Below are 19,014 nucleotides of genomic sequence, written 5' to 3'. Positions count from 1 at the left end.
GGTCCTGGGATTGCGTTGGAGGCCTTTGTAAATCGCGGGCTCAATGACATCATCGATTCTGTTTTTAGTTCTGACAAAAACATAAACTGATTCCAAATAGCTTCAAAAATCGTCAAACTACGAATAAGAAGCTTACGCACCATCCTGGAATACAGCTGCATAAGATAGAAAAAGACATCTAAATCCTTAATATGTCAAGTCAGATGGAGAGTATCCTTTTTACATTGAGTAATTTGACGTTTTCTAGACTGTTGAACTAACAATAATTCTATTTCTAACGAATATTTTGGGTGCCTTGTATAGATTGTTCGGTTTCTTGCTAATTGTTACAAACGCATATATCATTTATCATTGACGATACTAAAATAGGTCAGGTTTTTATCGAAACTCTTCCTTTTCACTGATTTTATTTTGCTTTGTTGCAATGATTATGCATAAAAGGTATTCTATTCCCCGTTTGCTTCATAAACTGTATAAGTATATCCCCTACCCCCTCCACCAGGGCTTGTGTGAGTAGTAAAGGGGTTTTAGTGCTTCGTCTCAAAAAGAGGAAGTAATTTCTAATTATCCTCCCCCCCCCCCCTCCTACCTTCTCCAATAAGCCCTCCCTCTAATTTTTTTTCATATTCTCCGTAATCATGATGTATTGAGATATTCATTTCACTGATAGCATGATTCCTTGACTCCTTGTTAACTCAAGAGCACCTTTTTAACCTCAAGGTGAGGCCTGACTCTTGATGTGTCCATTTCATCTCACAGTGCCATGATTTTTACCTGTAGTCCCTTGAGAATATTCAGAAATCAGACTCGATGTCCATTACTGTATATGATCATTAAGTTTTTCAGAATGTACAATATTTAAACTTTTTGATTTTTTTTAGATCAATCCAAACGTGCATATATATTATGTCTTTTTGTATATCCCACTGTAGTCTAGAAAGTTATACAAACTATTGTTCTTGCTTCTTTTGGTTGATACGCCACAAATCAACAATCCTTTACTTTACAATAGATGTTTGCCCTGCTCGTGCATGTACGTAGTATTAGTTAATTCACAATTAATTAATTTTAGCCATTTACACTTTTTAGTTGCATGTGTTAATGTCAGACTTATTCTACATACAGTTTGCTGCAAAGAATTTAGAAAGAAATGCCAAGAAATGTGAAAAAGAGGAAAAGGCAGAGAAGCTCAAGTTGAAAAAGGTAGAAAAACATCTCTTATAATATTACCTAAAAGTAGAGCTCCAATGATACATGTTTTTTTTTGCTGTATCTTTCAGGCAATCCAAAAAGGGAATATGGAGGGGGCAAAGATCCATGGAGAAAACGCCATCAGACAGAAAAACCAGGTAGCGTGGTAAATAAAAGAAAAGCAAATGATGGATTGCTAAGTTAATAAATATATATTTATTGAAAGTATTCGTTTTGAAAAGACAAAGAACTGAAATAAATTGAGGAACAAAACTGACAATTTGATTTCATGCAATCTTTTTTTTGCAGTCTTTGAATTTCATGCCATGTGTCTCATATGTTTGTTGTCTTGTATATCATCCAATAGTTTCTTGTGTCGAACCTCATGTCTTATTGTTTGCAGTCCTTGAATTTTATGAGAATGAGTTCCAGGATTGATGCAGTTGCACAGCGAGTACAAACCGCTGTCACCATGAAACAGGTCAGTTGTCATGGCTATGATAGCACCTGATTGATTTCATTTGGTACAGATACATGCCTTAAATTGTATAACAATTTTTTTTGCATTTCTTAAATTTCACCTTTTGGGGATGGCTTCCATTTGGATTCCTTCTTTAATGCATAAAGCTTACGACATCTCTGTTCACAGGCTACTTTCTCCATGGGTGGTTTTGTTAGCTTACGACATCTCTGTTCACAGGCTACTTTGTGCCCGGTCGCACTAGCAAGATGTTCAGGAGATGTCAGGGACATTTAGGTGGACAAGTTTGTCCCATGACATCTACGCACTATATCAGATATTCTTAAATTAAGGTCACACTGGTTGCAACATCCGTGGATCACGAGCCCTAACAATAACATTGTATGTCATTCATCTGCGCTTCCTTTGCGCGCGGGAGATTCGAAGAGCAAATAGTCTCTGCATGCTGCACGTCTACATATTAAGTCATGAATAGAAAAAAATCTGCTGCTTTTGGTTTGGATGTACCTATACATCGTGCTGCGTTAGTCGGATGCATAGCTGTTACTGTTTCTCAGTTAATTGCAAATGTAGTTGTTTATTATGCACCGAAGGCGAAGACGTACATGTTTGGCTTAGAATTGACCGTTCCTCATGCCACCAGATTGTTGGAAATAAGGGATTTTGGTAGGGATTCACCTCTAGCTTTGAAGGCGAAGCGAAGGTTTCTATTTGAGACCATTTACATTTTTGTGTGAGTGACGTTCTTTGCACAATAATAATAAAAACAAACAGAGTTGCCCTGATATCAGGTAGATGCCCTGGGGCAGGACATCGGCTCCTTTGAAGTTTTGTCTCGACCAGCGAATTTGTCGTGTTGCATAAAAATGTAGGTCGCATTTGGCTTCGTAACATGTCACGGACATCTGTCAGTTTTTGAGCTTATCTAAACAGAGATGTCCTGAACATCTTAATAGTGCGACCGGGCCCTTTCTCCATGGGTGGTTTTGTTAGCTTACGACATCTCTGTTCACAGGTCACTTCCTCCATGGGTGGTGTTGTTAAATCAATGGACGCGGCACTCAAATCAATGAACCTGGAAAAGGTACTTTACAACTTCTTAAATTCCAGATAAACGTCTTAAATTTCTAGCCTCAAAGATTATGTTATGATGGAGTTTAGTTAGGCCGACAAAGTGTTATTTTTATGAAAGTTCATTTTGAAATTTGGGTCTTAAAAGTTTTCAAGGTCTTAAGTTAAAAGCTCTGAATTTGTTGCCTGTTCTGCTGCAGTAACTATTATATCATACTTCTAATGCTTAAAAATGAGCCTTGTTTGTTTTTTTTCCTGGTAATGTTTTAGGTATCTGCATTGATGGATAAATTTGAGAAGCAATTTGAAGACCTTGACGTCCAGTCGGCCGCCATGGACAATGCCATGAGCAGCACAACAACACTCACTGTACCACAGGTATACCACCACATTCACCGTACCACAGGTATACCACACAACTCACCTCACCACAGGTATTCCACCACACTCACACTACCATGGTATACCACAACACAAAATACCACAGGTATTCCACCACACTCACACTACCATGGTATACCACAACACAAAATACCACGGGTATTCCACCACACTCACACTACCATGGTATACCACAACACAAAATACCACGGGTATTCCACCACACTCACACTACCATTGTATACCACAACACAAAATACCACAGGTATTCTGCCATGCTCACACTACCATGGTATACACACTTACACCCCACTGGTATGAGTAAATTAATATTTGCCATGTTGAGTCCCACATAGCCTCTTTGTTAGGGGTTCCCTGTACATGTGACCAATACCTGAAGTGCAGTGTGCTTTTAAAGATTGAGCAGACACCCCGTGTATTGATGGCATAACATCACTTGACTGTGTTCCTTGTGTCTCCTAGGGTCAAGTTGATAGTCTAATGCAGCAAGTTGCAGACGAAGCTGGGTATGTATATTATCACCTGTAATCTCTTCAATAAGTGCTCAGATCGCCAAGAATTCTTGCAATGTCCTTAGCCAATGAATGCTTAGATGGTCCCAAGGACTGTTGCAATGTCCTTAGCCAATGAATGCTTAGATGGTCCCAAGGACTGTTGCAATGTCCTTAGCCAATGAATGCTTAGATGGTCCCAAGGACTGTTGCAATGTCCTAAGTCAATGAGTGCCTAGATTGTCCTAATGTCTGTCACAATGACCTAAGTTGATGAGTGTTTAAGATGTTCCCAATGATTGTCAAATGCCCTTAGTAGATGAGTGCTTAGGTGGCCCCAATAATGATGATGCATGGGTTTTAGTGCCTTTTACAATTATGAACAAATAGTTGTCAACCATAAAGCTATTCTACTGTATATGCCAAGTGTAGATAGGTATATGTTCCCAGGAAGTGAGAGCTGACAATGTGATGATACTTTTTATGTTACAGACTTGAGCTTAACTTGGAACTACCCGGCAGCCAACAGCAAGGAATAGGATCAGCATCTGCCGCCTCCGCAGAACAGGTACACCCAGGGAGGGAGGGGGGAACTACCAATGCTCTTTTTATTTTCATTTTGACCAGAGAGATCATGAGATCATTCTCTAAACTATGATTTGTTTTCACTTTCAGGATGAATTATCTTCACGTTTAGCAAAACTCAGACAAGCTTGATGAAGAATCATGCAACATAGAATCCTCACACCTGTGGAAATGCAATTTCGCCCCTAGGGTGGGGGGGGGGTTGGGTCTTCAAGGTGAAAGTGATAGGGATGCTAGTAGGAAAATTTGAAAAATTCCCCTAAAAATACCTGCACCACCAAAAAGCCTATTTTTTTCTCGGGTACCCCCTAAAAATACCTGAGGCCCGATTTTGACCCCTAAAAATGCGATGAGCATCCCTATCAAGTCGACATGGGAAGATCCCCCCCCCCCGGCATTTCGCATTCTACTCAGAGACAGACAGACAGACAGACAGACAGACAGACAGACAGATTTATTAGAGTGCCATGGTCAATCCATGGGGGGGGGGGGGAATGGTATGTGGCTTTCTAATTGTGGGCTCTATTTCGTGTATGTTTTAGATGAGGGTGTTCCCTCTCCCCACCCCCCTTCTCAAGGAATCCTCAGATGAATGCTCAGAGGAAAGTGATAAAATACAGTTTCTTGGCCCAGGCATCAAAATTAACAAGCTTTAGTTTATTTACTTTCTGAAAAGTGTACACTAACTACATACAACAGAACACTCCAATTATTTGTTTAGGAGAATGTTCTTTTTAGTAGAGTAGATTGTATTTACCAAATTGTGATTTTCATTCATTTTATTACAAATAAGTGTTAATTTTTGTGGCCCTGTGCACTGCAAATTATTTAATACTCTCCTTATTTCATATGATATTGTGCCTATGACTGTGTTAATACTCTCCTTATTTCATATGATATTGTTCCTATGACTGTGTTAATACTCTCCTTATTTCATATGATATTGTTCCTATGACTGTGTTAATACTCTCCTTATTTCATATGATATTGTTCCTATGACTGTGTTAATACTCTCCTTATTTCATATGATATTGTTCCTATGACTGTGTTAATACTCTCCTTATTTCATATGATATTGTTCCTATGACTGTGTTAATACTCTCCTTATTTCATATGATATTGTTCCTATGTCTGTGTTAATACTCTCCTTATTTCATATGATATTGTTCCTATGACTGTGTTAATACTCTCCTTATTTCATATGATATTGTGCCTATGACTGTGTAAATACTCTCCTTATTTCATATGATATTGTGCCTATGACTGTGTTAATACTCTCCTTATTTCATATGATATTGTTCCTATGACTGTGTTAATACTCTCCCTATTTCATATGATATTGTTCCTATGACTGTGTTAATACTCTCCTTATTTCATATGATATTGTGCCTATGACTGTGTTAATACTCTCCTTATTTCATATGATATTGTGCCTATGACTGTGTTAATACTCTCCTTATTTCATATGATATTGTGCCTATGACTGTGTTAATACTCTCCCTATTTCATATGATATTGTTCCTATGACTGTGTTAATACCCTCCTTATTTCATATGATATTGTTCCTATGACTGTGTTAATACTCTCCTTATTTCATATGATATTGTTCCTATGACTGTGTTAATACTCTCCTTATTTCATATGATATTGTTCCTATGTCTGTGTTAATACTCTCCTTATTTCATATGATATTGTTCCTATGACTGTGTTAATACTCTCCTTATTTCATATGATATTGTTCCTATGACTGTGTTAATACTCTCCTTATTTCATATGATATTGTTCCTATGACTGTGTTAATACTCTCCTTATTTCATATGATATTGTTCCTATGACTGTGTTAATACTCTCCTTATTTCATATGATATTGTTCCTATGACTGTGTTAATACTCTCCTTATTTCATATGATATTGTTCCTATGACTGTGTTAATACTCTCCTTATTTCATATGATATTGTTCCTATGACTGTGTTAATACTCTCCTTATTTCATATGATATTGTTCCTATGACTGTGTTAATACTCTCCTTATTTCATATGATATTGTTCCTATGTCTGTGTTAATACTCTCCTTATTTCATATGATATTGTTCCTATGACTGTGTTAATACTCTCCTTATTTCATATGATATTGTGCCTATGACTGTGTAAATACTCTCCTTATTTCATATGATATTGTGCCTATGACTGTGTTAATACTCTCCTTATTTCATATGATATTGTTCCTATGACTGTGTTAATACTCTCCCTATTTCATATGATATTGTTCCTATGACTGTGTTAATACTCTCCTTATTTCATATGATATTGTGCCTATGACTGTGTTAATACTCTCCTTATTTCATATGATATTGTTCCTATGACTGTGTTAATACTCTCCTTATTTCATATGATATTGTTCCTATGACTGTGTTAATACTCTCCTTATTTCATATGATATTGTGCCTATGACTGTGTTAATACTCTCCTTATTTCATATGATATTGTGCCTATGACTGTGTTAATACTCTCCTTATTTCATATGATATTGTGCCTATGACTGTGTTAATACTCTCCTTATTTCATATGATATTGTTCCTATGACTGTGTTAATACTCTCCTTATTTCATATGATATTGTTCCTATGACTGTGTTAATACTCCCCTTATTTCATATGATATTGTTCCTATGACTGTGTTAATACTCTCATTTTCATATGATAATGTGCCTGTAACTGGGCACCCCTGTGTGTGCGCTAGCAATCGCCACTTTGCAAAATGCGACATCTATTGCTAACTACGCTCGCCACGGTGGCGAATGCCCATTTCCTATACTTGTAAATTTTGAATCACGATCTTTCATCTCGAAATATTTTTTGTAATACGTCAAGATAACATACTGATGAAAATCGCAAATCAGAAAAACAGGCAGAAGAATGAACTCTCTAGTTTCTCTCTTGCATAATGTTTTCTTGAAGAGGATAATTCTTGACAATCTCCAGTTGCTATTGGTTACCATATTGTTACTATATTTCGAGGGCACTTAATTTCGCAAAAAAAAGATCGACATATTTCACAAGATTTTGCGATTTGCATGCAAAATCATTTTTAATTTCGAAAAAAAATGCCAATATGCATTTCTCCGAGAATTTGATTAAATATTACAACAAAACAAAACTTTAGAAATTATATATAGTGCTTGATATTATTTTCTAACACATTTACATACATCGAAGCTGTGACACGAAAGTTAGGAATCATAAGTTCTTAATCATCTTGGTCTTGGTCGTCATTAAAAAAAAACAAAGGGGACAAAACAGAAAGGGTATTGAATTTTTCGATATTAAAGTTCTTAAATGTCTTGAAATTAAAGAGAGCAATGAAGTATTTTGATTACATTGTTCGCTATAGCTTATCGTTTGTGGCTAATTCCTTTGGCTTAAAATTAGCCACTGTGGCTCGTGCCCTCAAGATCCTAGTGTACACTGAGCACCCCCCCCCCCCCCCCCCCCAAACTTGGGAAAATAAGTATGCGAGAAGTGTACTCTCTTGTTGACATCAACTTGAATAACTTATCAACACAGCAAAGAAAAGTTCCAGTTCACATAAGCATATATATAGAATCCTCTCAGTTATTAAAGATTGTTTCTCACATAATAATTGGCCAACTTTCTTGGAACTTTGTCCAAGTGTTAACAGTAGTGCGCATCCTTCAACTCTTCCTCTGTCTTGTCTTTTAAGAAGGAAAAAGGTGATTAAAAATAATAGAAGACCAACTACTTTTTGGGGTGCTTATTAATTTATCAACTTCATGATTTCAACACCAAACAGCAGCTTTAGGCCTGTAGAAGAATTTTGAGCAACTGGGCTCACTTCAACAGGGCGTTGACTGTACTTACAAGAGCAAATGTGGTATGGAACATCCTCTTTTCCACCTTCAGCCCCTCCTCTAGAGTCATCTCATACGCTGAAATCAATACCATGGTGCAATCAATTTAGTCACCAGTGCTAGTCAATTTATCTTTCCTTCGGGTTGACCCTTCAGGAAAGCCTTCCCTCTCCCCCTGCTATAAGCCTAGCTGAAGCAGTTGTCATGACAATAATAATTCAGTGCAGTAGGCTTCAATCACAGATGAAAGCAAATCAGTTTTTATGTTAATCTTAATCTAATAATAATAATCTAAAAAACCTTTGCTCTGCTAATTTGTTATATGTAGTTTTAAGACATTGTTGCTGACATTTAAGAGCCCTTGTCCGAACACCTTTAAGTAATACAGAGAAGTCAAAGTTGAACAAACAAACTACAGTAGTTGCCATAACTAATTGCCTAACATTATTTTACTGCTATAAGCCTGAGTATTGTGTGAGCATAATGATTTTTTTTCAAACTATATTTCTTCCTTCCCATCCCTGTCAGAAAGGAAAACTGCCCTTCGTTGGCTTGATAAACAGGAAACAGGAAAAAATCCCAGGCCAATTTGATTTATAACATTTATTTGCCCATGACTACTATGGGTCACATGAATTGTGTTTCTGTTCCGGTAATACTTTTGCAGCCGAAGAAATAGATTGCTGAGCAAAAAACTAATAGTCCTATCAACCATTCATTTCAAAGTGATTCAAGCTTTATTTGCTCAGCGCTTTCTCTTATTGTATTTCATGGATATTCACATTTCAATTTAATTATTTTATTTGGCACCTTTTCATCTCTGACTCACGGGCATTGCCAGGTATGTAGAGCAACCCTAGTTGTACCTTGCCCCTCCTCCTCTACAGCATTTCATGGCTCTGTTTGCTTTGTAGAGGTAAGAATAAGGTTACCCTTCTCTATCTACAATCTATCTCTATCTACAAGGTAAGGAGGCCCTCGTGGTAGGGTTCAGGGGCGTAGCCAGAGAGGTGGCCCAGGGGGCCCTAGCCCCCACTTTAGCAGCCAAAAATTCAGTAAATGTATGAGGAGAAACAATCTATAATACAGCCTTTTTAGCCCCCTCCTGTTAACAATTCTGGCTACGCCTCTGGGGTTACCCTTCTCTATCCACAAGGTAAGACGTCCCTATGGGAAGGGTTACCCTTCTCTAACTACAAGGTAAGGGGGCCCTAGGGGTAGGGTTACCCTTCTCTATCTACAAGGTAAGGAGGCCCTATGGGTAGAGTTACCCTTCTCTAAGTACAAGGTAAGGAGGCCCTATGGGTAGGGTTACCCTTCTCTAACGACAAGGTAAGGAGGCCCTTGGGGTAGGGTTACCCTTCTCTAACTACAAGGTAAGGGGGGCCCTATGGGTAGGGTTACCCTTCTCTAACTACAAGGAAGGGGCCCTTGGGGTAGGGTTACCCTTCTTTGTCTACAAGGTAATGAGGCTCTAGGGGCAGGGTTACCCTTCTTTATCTACAAGGTAAGGGGGGCCTTGGGGTAGGGTTACCCTTCTTTATCTACAAGGTAAGGAGGCCCTATGGGTAGGGTTACCCTTCTTTATCTACAAGGTAAGGAGGCCCTAGGGGTAGGGTTACCCTTCTCTATCTACAAGGTAAGGAGGCCCTATGGGTAGGGTTACCCTTCTTTATCTACAAGGTAAGGAGGCCCTAGGGGTAGGGTTACCCTTCTCTATCTACAAGGTAAGGAGGCCCTATGGGTAGGGTTACCCTTCTTTTTCTACAAGGTAAGGAGGCCCTAGGGGTAGGGTTACCCTTCTTTATCTACAAAGTAAGAAGGCCCTAGTGGTAGGATTACTCTTCTTTATCTACAAAGTAAGAAGGCCCTAGGGGTGGGTTTACCCTTCTCTATCTACAAGGTAACAAGGCACTACGGGTAGGGTTACCCTTCTTTATCTACAAGGTAAGGAGGCCCTATGGGTAGGGCTACCCTTCTTTATCTACAAGGTAAGGAGGCCCTAGGGGTAGGGTTACCCTTCTCTATCTACAAGGTAAGGAGGCCCTATGGGTAGGGTTACCCTTCTTTTTCTACAAGGTAAGAAGGCCCTAGGGGTAGGGTTACCCTTCTTTATCTACCAGGTAAGGAGGCCCTAGAGGTGGAGTTACCTTCTCTATCTACAAAGTAAGAAGGCCCTAGTGGTAGGATTACTCTTCTTTATCTACAAAGTAAGAAGGCCCTAGGGGTGGGTTTACCCTTCTCTATCTACAAGGTAACAAGGCACTAGGGGTATGGTTACCCTTCTTTATCTACAAGGTAAGGAGGCCCTATGGGTAGGGTTACCCTTCTCTAACTACAAGGTAAGGGGCCCTAGAGGTAGGGTTACCCTTCTCTAACTACAAGGTAAGGGGCCCTAGAGGTAGATAAAACCTAAAAAAGTAAACTAAAAATAGACAAAGATCTCCCTAATTAGGTAAACTAGAAATAGACATAGTTATCCCTAATAATGTAAACTAAAAATAGACATAGATATCCCTAATAAGGTAGGATGGCGTTCCGCAGGATGTCCCGGCTGCGAGTATACCAGCCAGGGGTACGGTCGGGTCACGCCTCAAGGTGATAGTAGCTCGACGAGTCCCCCCAGATACGCTATCTCTCCACATGTTGCCGGCGTTATTAGTGCATACTGTATTATCTCCTTTGAAGATGTGTCCTGTTAAATAGACACAGAGGTCATTGACCAAAAAAAAAAAACTGTTACATACTCTAAAAATGTTATTCATCAAATAAGGGTCTCCGAATTGTAGCCCAAAAAACCCCAAACGATCACGCTTCTTTGTTCATGTTCTTGCCTGCTCGGGCCCTATCATGTCCCATGCCTAGCGTGTCTCATAGCGTATCTTCAACAGTGTCTCCTATCACGTTTTCTAACGTATCATCTAGCACGTATCCTAACGTGTCTTCTAGCGTTTCCTCTACCGTGTCTCCTAGCTTGATTCAGTGTATCTCATACATTGTCTTTTATTCAGGGCATCTGGTAAAATGCGGTCAAAATCGGAAAATAGTGCGGCATTTTTTTTTATCAGAATAGTGCGGTAAAATAAGCGATAGTGCGGTAAGTAAAAAAAAAAAATGCGTGAGTTTAGCTTTTTCGGGCGGAAAATGCTTTCGTTTCTCTTAAAGGAGAGACCCTTTAAAATGAAAGCCACTTTATTTCATTGAACAATGAATGAACGCAAGTGTTCTCGTTCTTTCTTTTAGCTTTCCAAACACAACCATACTTTCTTAATCACTACCCCTGCAACAATAGAAAAGTTGAAAAAGTAAACGATATTTGCGGAGCAGACTGAGAAATCGTTTTCCTGAATCACGCCAGCGAATTTATCCATTATTGCATTGAAAAATATAATAAATACAGAGCAAAGACGGACTTGCAAAAAAAATAAAATGGAAACCGGGATATTTGAAAGCCCGTCAAACATGTTCTTACAAGATCATTGGACAAATTATATTCAATCACAAGCTTTGTTCGTTTATAAGCCGTTTATAATAGAATGTGTGTATAAAACATAACGTGGTTCCTAGCGTGTATAGTTAGTATAATGCGTGTGTATAAAACATGGCGTGTCGGCTAGCGTGTGTCTTGCATGGCTCCGTGACTATAAAATTACATCAAGCGCAAAGCTTACCATGAGACCCAGCCATGTACAACTGATTGGCAATGGTATCTCCTTCCGTAGCATTGTATGGGAATACACCAACGTTAGTAATTCCCGCGACGCCTCCGTGGTTTGAATTGTAACTAGTGCATAGAAAATAGCGTTTCAACCAACACGTTTGGCATGACTTCGTTAAAAGATTAGCAGGGCCGTAGCAGGGGGTGGGGCACTGGGGACATGTGCCCCCTAATATCTTCGAAAATCATAATGGGCGTGGCTGTGCCCCCCCAAAATATTTTCTTAATGTTTCTGTATTGTGCCCCCCCCCCCAACCCCAATCTTATGTGGCCTGCTACGGCTCTGATTTGTATAATTACAGAAAGTTTGTTACACATTCTAAGTACGTTATGACATCTCCAGGTGACAGACGCCTGCCTTTTTTATGAGTTGCCCCTCTTGGATTAACAAAAAAGAATTGATCTATTGATTTTACTTGCCCCCTCTCTTGGGTGCTGAACGCAATGTCTCACTGTTCCTGGAGCCGTGGTGCACCCTTTTATATGTCTGGGATGGCACAGGAGTTGCAGTAGCTTGTGGATGTGGTGGTGGGGTGGAGGATGGAGTGGCAGTAGGTGGTGGATGTGGTGGAGAGGTCGAGGATGGAGTGGCAGTAGGTGGTGGATGTGGTGGTGGGGTGGAGGATGGAGTGGCAGTAGGTGGTGGATGTGGTGGTGGGGTAGAGGATGGAGTGGCAGTAGGTGGTGGATGTGGTGGTGGGGTTGAGGAGGAAGTTGCAGTAGGTGGTGGATGTGGTGGTGGGGTTGAGGATGGAGTGGCAGTAGGTGGTGAATGTGGTGGTGGGGTTGAGGATGGAGTGGCAGTAGGTGGTGGATATGGTGGTGGGGTTGAGGATGGAGTGGCAGTAGGTGGTGGATGTGGTGGTGGGGTTGAGAATGGAGTTGCAGTAGGTGGTGGATGTGGTGGTGGGGTGTAGGATGGAGTTGCAGTAGGTGGTGGATGTGGTGGTGGGGTCGAGGATGGAGTGGCAGTAGGTGGTGGATGTGGTGGTAGGGTCGAGGATGGAGTGGCAGTAGGTGGTTGATGTAGTGGTGGGGTCGAGGATGGAGTTGCAGTAGGTGGTGGATGTGGTGGTGGGGTTGAGGAGAGAGTTGCACTAGGTGGTGGATGTGGTGGTGGGGTTGAGGATGTAGTGGCAGTAGGTGGTGGATGTGGTGGTGGGGTTGAGGATGGAGTGGCAGTAGGTGGTGGATATGGTGGTGGGGTTGAGGATGGAGTGGCAGTAGGTGGTGGATGTGGTGGTGGGGTGGAGGAGGATGGAGTTGCAGTAGGTGGTGGATGTGGTGGTGGGGTTGAGGATGGAGTGGCAGTAGGTGGTAGATGTGGTGGTGGGGTCGAGGATGGAGTGGCAGTAGGTGGTGGATGTGGTGGTAGGGTCGAGGATGGAGTGGCAGTAGGTGGTGGATGTGGTGGTGGGGTCGAGGATGGAGTAGCAGTAGGTGGTGGATGTGGTGGTGGGGTTGAGGATGGAGTGGCAGTAGGTGGTGGATGTGGTGGTGGGGTGTAGGAGGGAGTGGCAGTAGGTGGTGGATGTGGTGGTGGGGTTGAGGATGGAGTGGCAGTAGGTGGTGGATGTGGTGGTGGGGTCGAGGAGGGGGTTCAGTAGGTGGTAGATGTGGTGGTGGGGTTGAGGAAGGAGTGGCAGTAGGTGGTGGATGTGGTGGTGGGGTCGGGGTGGAGGAGCGTGTGGCTATAACGTTATGCTGACTGAACACTTACTGATTGTCAGCAAAGATTCTCCAGCAAGACACAATTCCATAGAACTCTTGAGTGTAGCGAATCTTGGTCCAGTAGTCCTTGATAAAGGCCACCGCGCCCGAGCCAGGGTTCCCGCAGCCATACGACGTGACAGAGCCCGCGATCGACAGCCCGCCATTACTCTCACTTGTTGTTATTTGAACGCCGCCTTTCACGGTACTGTGCAACCAGGCCTTCGGAACCTTCATCCATCCTAGATAAGTAGAGCAAGTGTAAGTAATTATTCATCACGATGATTATGATCATCATCGTCATCATGATCGTCATCATCATAATATTAATCATCATCACTATTGATTGTTATTATTATCGTTATATTTAGCCGAGCCCCTCGGATTTGTGCTCGTAGATGAGCCGTGAGGAAGGATGGGGTCTGCACCATATGACGTCACAAGCTTTAGCAGCACAGGAAGCGCTTGTGACTGGCAGGGGCACCCCCATCCCTTTTGTTCTAAGAGAGGGGGGGGGGGGTTTGGCCTGAATCTTGTGCCCCCATTCCCCCGCCCCGCCCTTGCCGTTACCTGTCCCTACGAGAGACATATGGCAGAACACGGAGAATGGTGAACTTGCGCCGGGAGGCTGGATCCAGTAGCTCGTGTCTCCTCGCGAGTCACCCTCGGACTTGATGTGACTACACGATGATCCTGGGCGTGACTCTATGTAGCCTAGCCTGGCTGTGACGCAAGCAGAAGGTGTTAGAATAACAGCCGTTTGGCCTATAGCGGGAAGGGTAAGGGATCAGTTTGTAGCGTTTTTTAACGGTTTTTTAACCGCCAACGAGCATAGTGATACGACGAGAGCTGATAGAATTGGAATTTAAATATCGAAGTTAGGTTTGTCTTGATGTAATCTAGAATGTTGCGAAATAATTTCTGCAAAATATTGAATTCCGAGCGAGCTAGAAGCGAATTAATTAGTGCTACATTCCTTCTTTTTATGTATGGCGCATTACTCAAGGTTAGGTCGAAAACTACACGCCCAAATAGCTTAGAATCTCAACCAGACTACATTAAGGATACAACAATGAAGTACGAATATTATTGAGATTTTCAAGATTTTAATTCTTAGTAGAATGAACGGCTCATTTTAACAGCATATGTTTACTACAACTTAAGTCGTAACGTAGTGTGATCACAAACTGTGAGTTTGGAATACCTGCGGTACACCTCGTTCAATGCATTACAAGACAGCTTGTTTCGAAAGTGGCAATTTTTTTAAAAAAATTTTTGCACCTCGTTCAATGCATTACAAGACAGCTTGTTTCGAAAGTGGCAATTTTTTTTAATTTTTTTCTAATGGCATAGACTTGCAAGGTCTATAGAAACCATCTATAAACTTGACTGCAGTATTTGCTGATCGTCGAAAAGCTATGCCAAATTTTAACACAGGAAGCCAAGGACTAAATTAACTAATTATGTAAATTTAACTTTATTTGTGCACCTACCCAGACCGCAGTCGCTCCCAGTCCACTCCGGCAAGCAAATGCAGCGCAACTCATTCTCAACGCACGCGTGATCCACAATTCCCCCATTCAGACAAATTTGCTGAAAATACAGTGAACCTGGTTGATAGGGATACTGTTACAAGTACCTGCCAGTTCGTCGGTCGGTCAGTCTGATGGCTATTGACTATCTGTCTGTCTAGCATCCGAGGGTATGTACGTTACGCCCATACTGTTACAAGTACCTGCCAGTTCGTCGGTCGGTCAGTCTGATGGCTATTGACTATCTGTCTGTCTAGCATCCGAGGGTATGTACGTTACGCCCATACTGACCTCTGTGCCATAGTGGTTCATTGCTGGGCTTAGCCTGAGGTCTGCGGGTTTGCTTATTGCGGATTCGCTATTCAGCTCACACTTAGGGATACCCCCTGGAGTCCCGTGGTTGTATGACACGCACTGCGCACGCGCGAGACATAGATCTGCGCAGTCTAGTGATGACGTCACACTACGCGTTTCTAGGACGAAGCCAATCAGAGCATGATCTAGAACGCAAATCACGTGATCATAAGATATTGACTACAAGGTTGAGGAAACAAACAAACAAATAACCAATAAAAGATGAATCAGAATAAAAAAGCAAAAAAACAACAACAACAAATAAACAAGTAATCAGTAAAACACAATGAATGAATAAATAACCAAATAAATAAATACATTAATAAGTAAATAAATAGAGATATAATTAATGCGTCTATTTATTTATCTGTTTATATTTATTTTTATACAGTATAGGCGCCGTTCGGCAACTATATGTGCATTAATGGGGGTCCTAATTTAACAAAAAATTAACATCATGAAATGAAGGGCGAAGCCTTAACCTTTTATTTCAGCACTTCTCTGAAGGTAGCGGGGCATTTTATTGCTTTATCGTGGGCGGAACTTCGCTCCCTAAGGAGTTCTAGTGGGGGATTTAAATTATTTTGGAAATTTCTTGTATTAAAAGTAAGCGATGTGATTTGGTTTAGTAATATGCGCATGGAAATATCCTTTTGTAGACCCCAACTTACTCTCAAAACTCAGACTTAAAAAAGAACACACAGAAAAAGCAAACGCTAGTAACTCAAACCTTAATCCGGGGTTCCATTCGTGGGATTAAATCAACTGAATTATTTGGGTTCTTATAAGATTTACCGTAGAAATATCTGGCTAAAATAAATAATACCAAAGACCAAAGACCTTTCAATTTTAATTTTAAAAGAAGAAGGCATTTCAACAAGACAGAGATCCCATGAATAAAGAACGCTTACTAGCCTCATCTCCTGGTCTATTGGCTGAGCGGGTTTTGGTTAATGACGTAACTTTTGTTTTGCCGCTCTGCAGTAGGCCCATTCTCGTTCCTAGAGCTCTTCCACTGTTGTGTAAGCATGACCGAGGAGCTCTGGGAACGAGAATGCAGCAGGCCAAGATACATTACTCACGAAAAACGGTCCAAATCCGGATATTCTCAAAAAATGTCTAAAAATACCGAAAATTTCTCTAAAACTCTTCATTAACCCCGAAATATAGGCTAAAAAAAATCCGGATGTTCTCTGTTAACGTTTAGAAACGATTTATGGTTAAAATTAAAACAATTTGTTGTATATATTTTTCATGAACAGTTTATTAAGCTTATGATTCTCGTATTTATGTGTAAGTGACAAACTTTATTATTATTTATTATTATATATAACGATAAACTGCAAACAGGGATTGATTAGTTGTGAGAATGGCACTGGAGATCAATTTGTTTACAAAAAGGTATAATTTTCTCGGGATTTTAGCAGTAACCCCCACCCCCCCTAAAAATGCTCTAAAAAAGTTTCTTCTCTAAAAATCCTAAAAAATTCCCGGCTTAACGTATCTAAGCCTAGCAAATTTTAACATGTACAAAGTAACAATAAAGAGAACTTCAACTATGTATATATATATATATATATATATATATATAGTTGAAGACTTATGCAAGTGTAGTTTCTGTAAAAATATAGGCTTCTCTTTCCATAGCTGCATGGTATATATAGTATTTGGCAACGGATAGACAAAAATTGAGCAGCTGTTTCTACCTAACCGTCCATACAATATTTCAGCGTCAGTTATGCCTAGTGCACACTAGCAACATAACAACATAACGACATGGGCGCGCGCACTATGTTTAGCCCGACATAACGACATGGACATAATGACATAAAAGAAAAAACATGTTTTTTTTCTCTTATGTCGTTATGTCGAAGTTAAGAGTGCGCGCGCCCATGTCGTTATGTCGATATGTCGCTAGTGTGCACTAGGCATTACAGGTAAAGTAAGATATTGTTTATGCCCAAACCAACGAAAGCTTTTCGAAGCTTGACATTCCACGAAAAGGTGGTATAAGGTCTGCGGATTGTCCTCGCATACATGGCACACATCAACATCCTTTAATCCATCCCTTGTCAGGGATGCATTGGTCGGGAGAATATAGTGAATAATTTTAGCTTGGAACATCGCCAAATATAAACAGAACTAAAATCGCGAAGCGCCGCGTGAGCGGAGCCCAATACCTAAAAAAGGGGTATATAAAACAAATATGGTAACAAATATTGGTAACCCATGACAACCAAACTTGGCAGGTGCCGTGTATGTGTCAAGGGGGGTGCAAAACTTAGTCACTTTCTTGGTGACGTCAAAGGTACAATGTGTCAAACGCTTTAGTAAAATATATGAATAGAGCTAGTCCAGAGACATTTGCGGAATCTATATAATATAAAATTAAACGAATATTTTGGCCAATGAACCTATTTTCAATACATTGCAAAAGCTCATTGTAAATGTGAATTCCCTGCTGTTTGTCAACTTCAAAGAAATAGCATAGGCCAATGTCAACTCTCACATAAGAATCAGACCAAAATTTTAGTATAATCGCTTTAAACAAGCGCATACAACGAGCCCCTCTTCTTCTGACAGGTTAAAATGGCATATTTCGTCGTTGGGATATGTTCTGATGGCGAAAATATCGATTTTGAAAGTTGCTGGGATAGAATTATCTGTTCCATTTTCCCATTCCGTTAATTTTTTCCCAGCCCAGCAGTGGTCAGGCATTTTAGCACATGAATAATTGCCCGTAAAACCGATCGGTGCGATTTTTTCCCAAGAATCCGCTCCAGCGCCCCCAAAAATATTCCCAGCAAAACTAGTTCGACTCCACAAAGTTGTACGGTGAATTGATAAATTAACTTAAAACACACTTACCTTTTTTTCGTACAAAGATTCCTTCTCTCCTGCAATCACTGTATAATACCTCAGCTCTGTTAAATCGTGAAAGAACCAACACGAAAATAAGAGGCAGTAAATCGCGAAGCAGCATCTTACCAAGTTCTTAGTCAAGTTCTCTTACTTAACAAACGTTTAAGCCATTTATTATTAACAAGGTATAAACTGCGTTAAAACAAAGTGCCCACTTATCACCACCCATAGTTGCCACGTAGAAGGAAACGTAGAAATAACAGAAATACCCCCAAGGAACCCCAACCCCAGCGACCCCAACAAAATAAGCCTGCGTAGCAAGCGTTTCTGTGCATGGAGTTTCAGCAGGAATAGTTTGCTCGAAACTCCACAGAAACGCTAATGCTACGCAGGCTACAACAAAATCCCAATTATGATCTAACAGCTTATTTTTTATGTGTTGATTATCTGCTGAACAATAAAACCCCCCAGGGATGATTTCATCACCGTCTATAGCCTGACAGCTGTTCCCTCGGCAGGAATTACCGCGCTTTAAACTTCTGCGATAGCAGCATTTACCCAGTGTTATTACAGCCGCCATCTTGGATTTTAAACAAAATAAAAAAAAAAATTTAGCTCAAAACCCAAGATGTCGGCTATTACACATCGCGGTGGCGGCTATTAGAAATCGCGTTTTTTTTTTCTATGAAAACACCGCGTAAACGCCTGCATTACAGTCTACCACCATCTCCCAACAGCTAATCCGCTTGA

The 19,014-nt window shown here is 40.6% G+C and overlaps 2 protein-coding genes across 2 annotated transcripts; one reads left to right on the top strand and one right to left on the bottom strand.

Annotated features, from left to right (window-relative positions):
• The first annotated feature begins 28 nt into the window (after nt 1-28).
• On the top strand, nt 29-4,982 carry LOC5512863 (charged multivesicular body protein 1b). The gene is made up of 10 exons (XM_001633090.3): nt 29-210; nt 701-720; nt 1,126-1,203; nt 1,281-1,349; nt 1,595-1,672; nt 2,688-2,756; nt 3,014-3,121; nt 3,608-3,651; nt 4,129-4,204; nt 4,312-4,982. The coding sequence occupies exons 1-10, from the start codon at nt 192-194 to the stop codon at nt 4,351-4,353; spliced, it is 603 nt and encodes a 200-aa protein (XP_001633140.1). The 5' UTR covers nt 29-191; the 3' UTR covers nt 4,354-4,982.
• A 3,115-nt stretch (nt 4,983-8,097) lies between these two features.
• LOC116618527 lies at nt 8,098-18,785 on the bottom strand. The gene is made up of 7 exons (XM_032382332.2): nt 18,271-18,785; nt 15,340-15,548; nt 15,010-15,109; nt 14,087-14,239; nt 13,527-13,758; nt 11,760-11,872; nt 8,098-10,783 (listed from the first exon to the last, which is right to left on the bottom strand). Exons 1-7 carry the CDS (start codon nt 18,383-18,385, stop codon nt 10,584-10,586), a joined length of 1,122 nt encoding a protein of 373 aa, XP_032238223.1. The 5' UTR covers nt 18,386-18,785; the 3' UTR covers nt 8,098-10,583.
• Between the last annotated feature and the right edge of the window lie 229 nt (nt 18,786-19,014).

The sequence above is a fragment of the Nematostella vectensis genome, chromosome 14 (genome assembly GCF_932526225.1).
Source record: "Nematostella vectensis chromosome 14, jaNemVect1.1, whole genome shotgun sequence".
In the NCBI taxonomy this organism is placed as follows: Eukaryota; Metazoa; Cnidaria; class Anthozoa; order Actiniaria; family Edwardsiidae; genus Nematostella; species Nematostella vectensis.
This window is presented reverse-complemented; position numbering and strand designations above follow the sequence as displayed.

Coding starts and splice junctions, on each gene's coding strand:
- LOC5512863 (XM_001633090.3), top strand. Junction 1,350..1,594: donor CCATCAGACAGAAAAACCAG/GTAGCGTGGTAA, acceptor TATTGTTTGCAG/TCCTTGAATTTTATGAGAAT. Junction 3,652..4,128: donor CAAGTTGCAGACGAAGCTGG/GTATGTATATTA, acceptor TTTATGTTACAG/ACTTGAGCTTAACTTGGAAC.
- LOC116618527 (XM_032382332.2), bottom strand. CDS start 18,385: ATGCTGCTTCGCGATTTACTGCCTCTTATTTTCGTGTTGGTTCTTTCA. Junction 13,759..14,086: donor TATGTCTCTCGTAGGGACAG/GTAACGGCAAGG, acceptor CTACTTATCTAG/GATGGATGAAGGTTCCGAAG. Junction 10,784..11,759: donor GTACATGGCTGGGTCTCATG/GTAAGCTTTGCG, acceptor TCTATTTAACAG/GACACATCTTCAAAGGAGAT.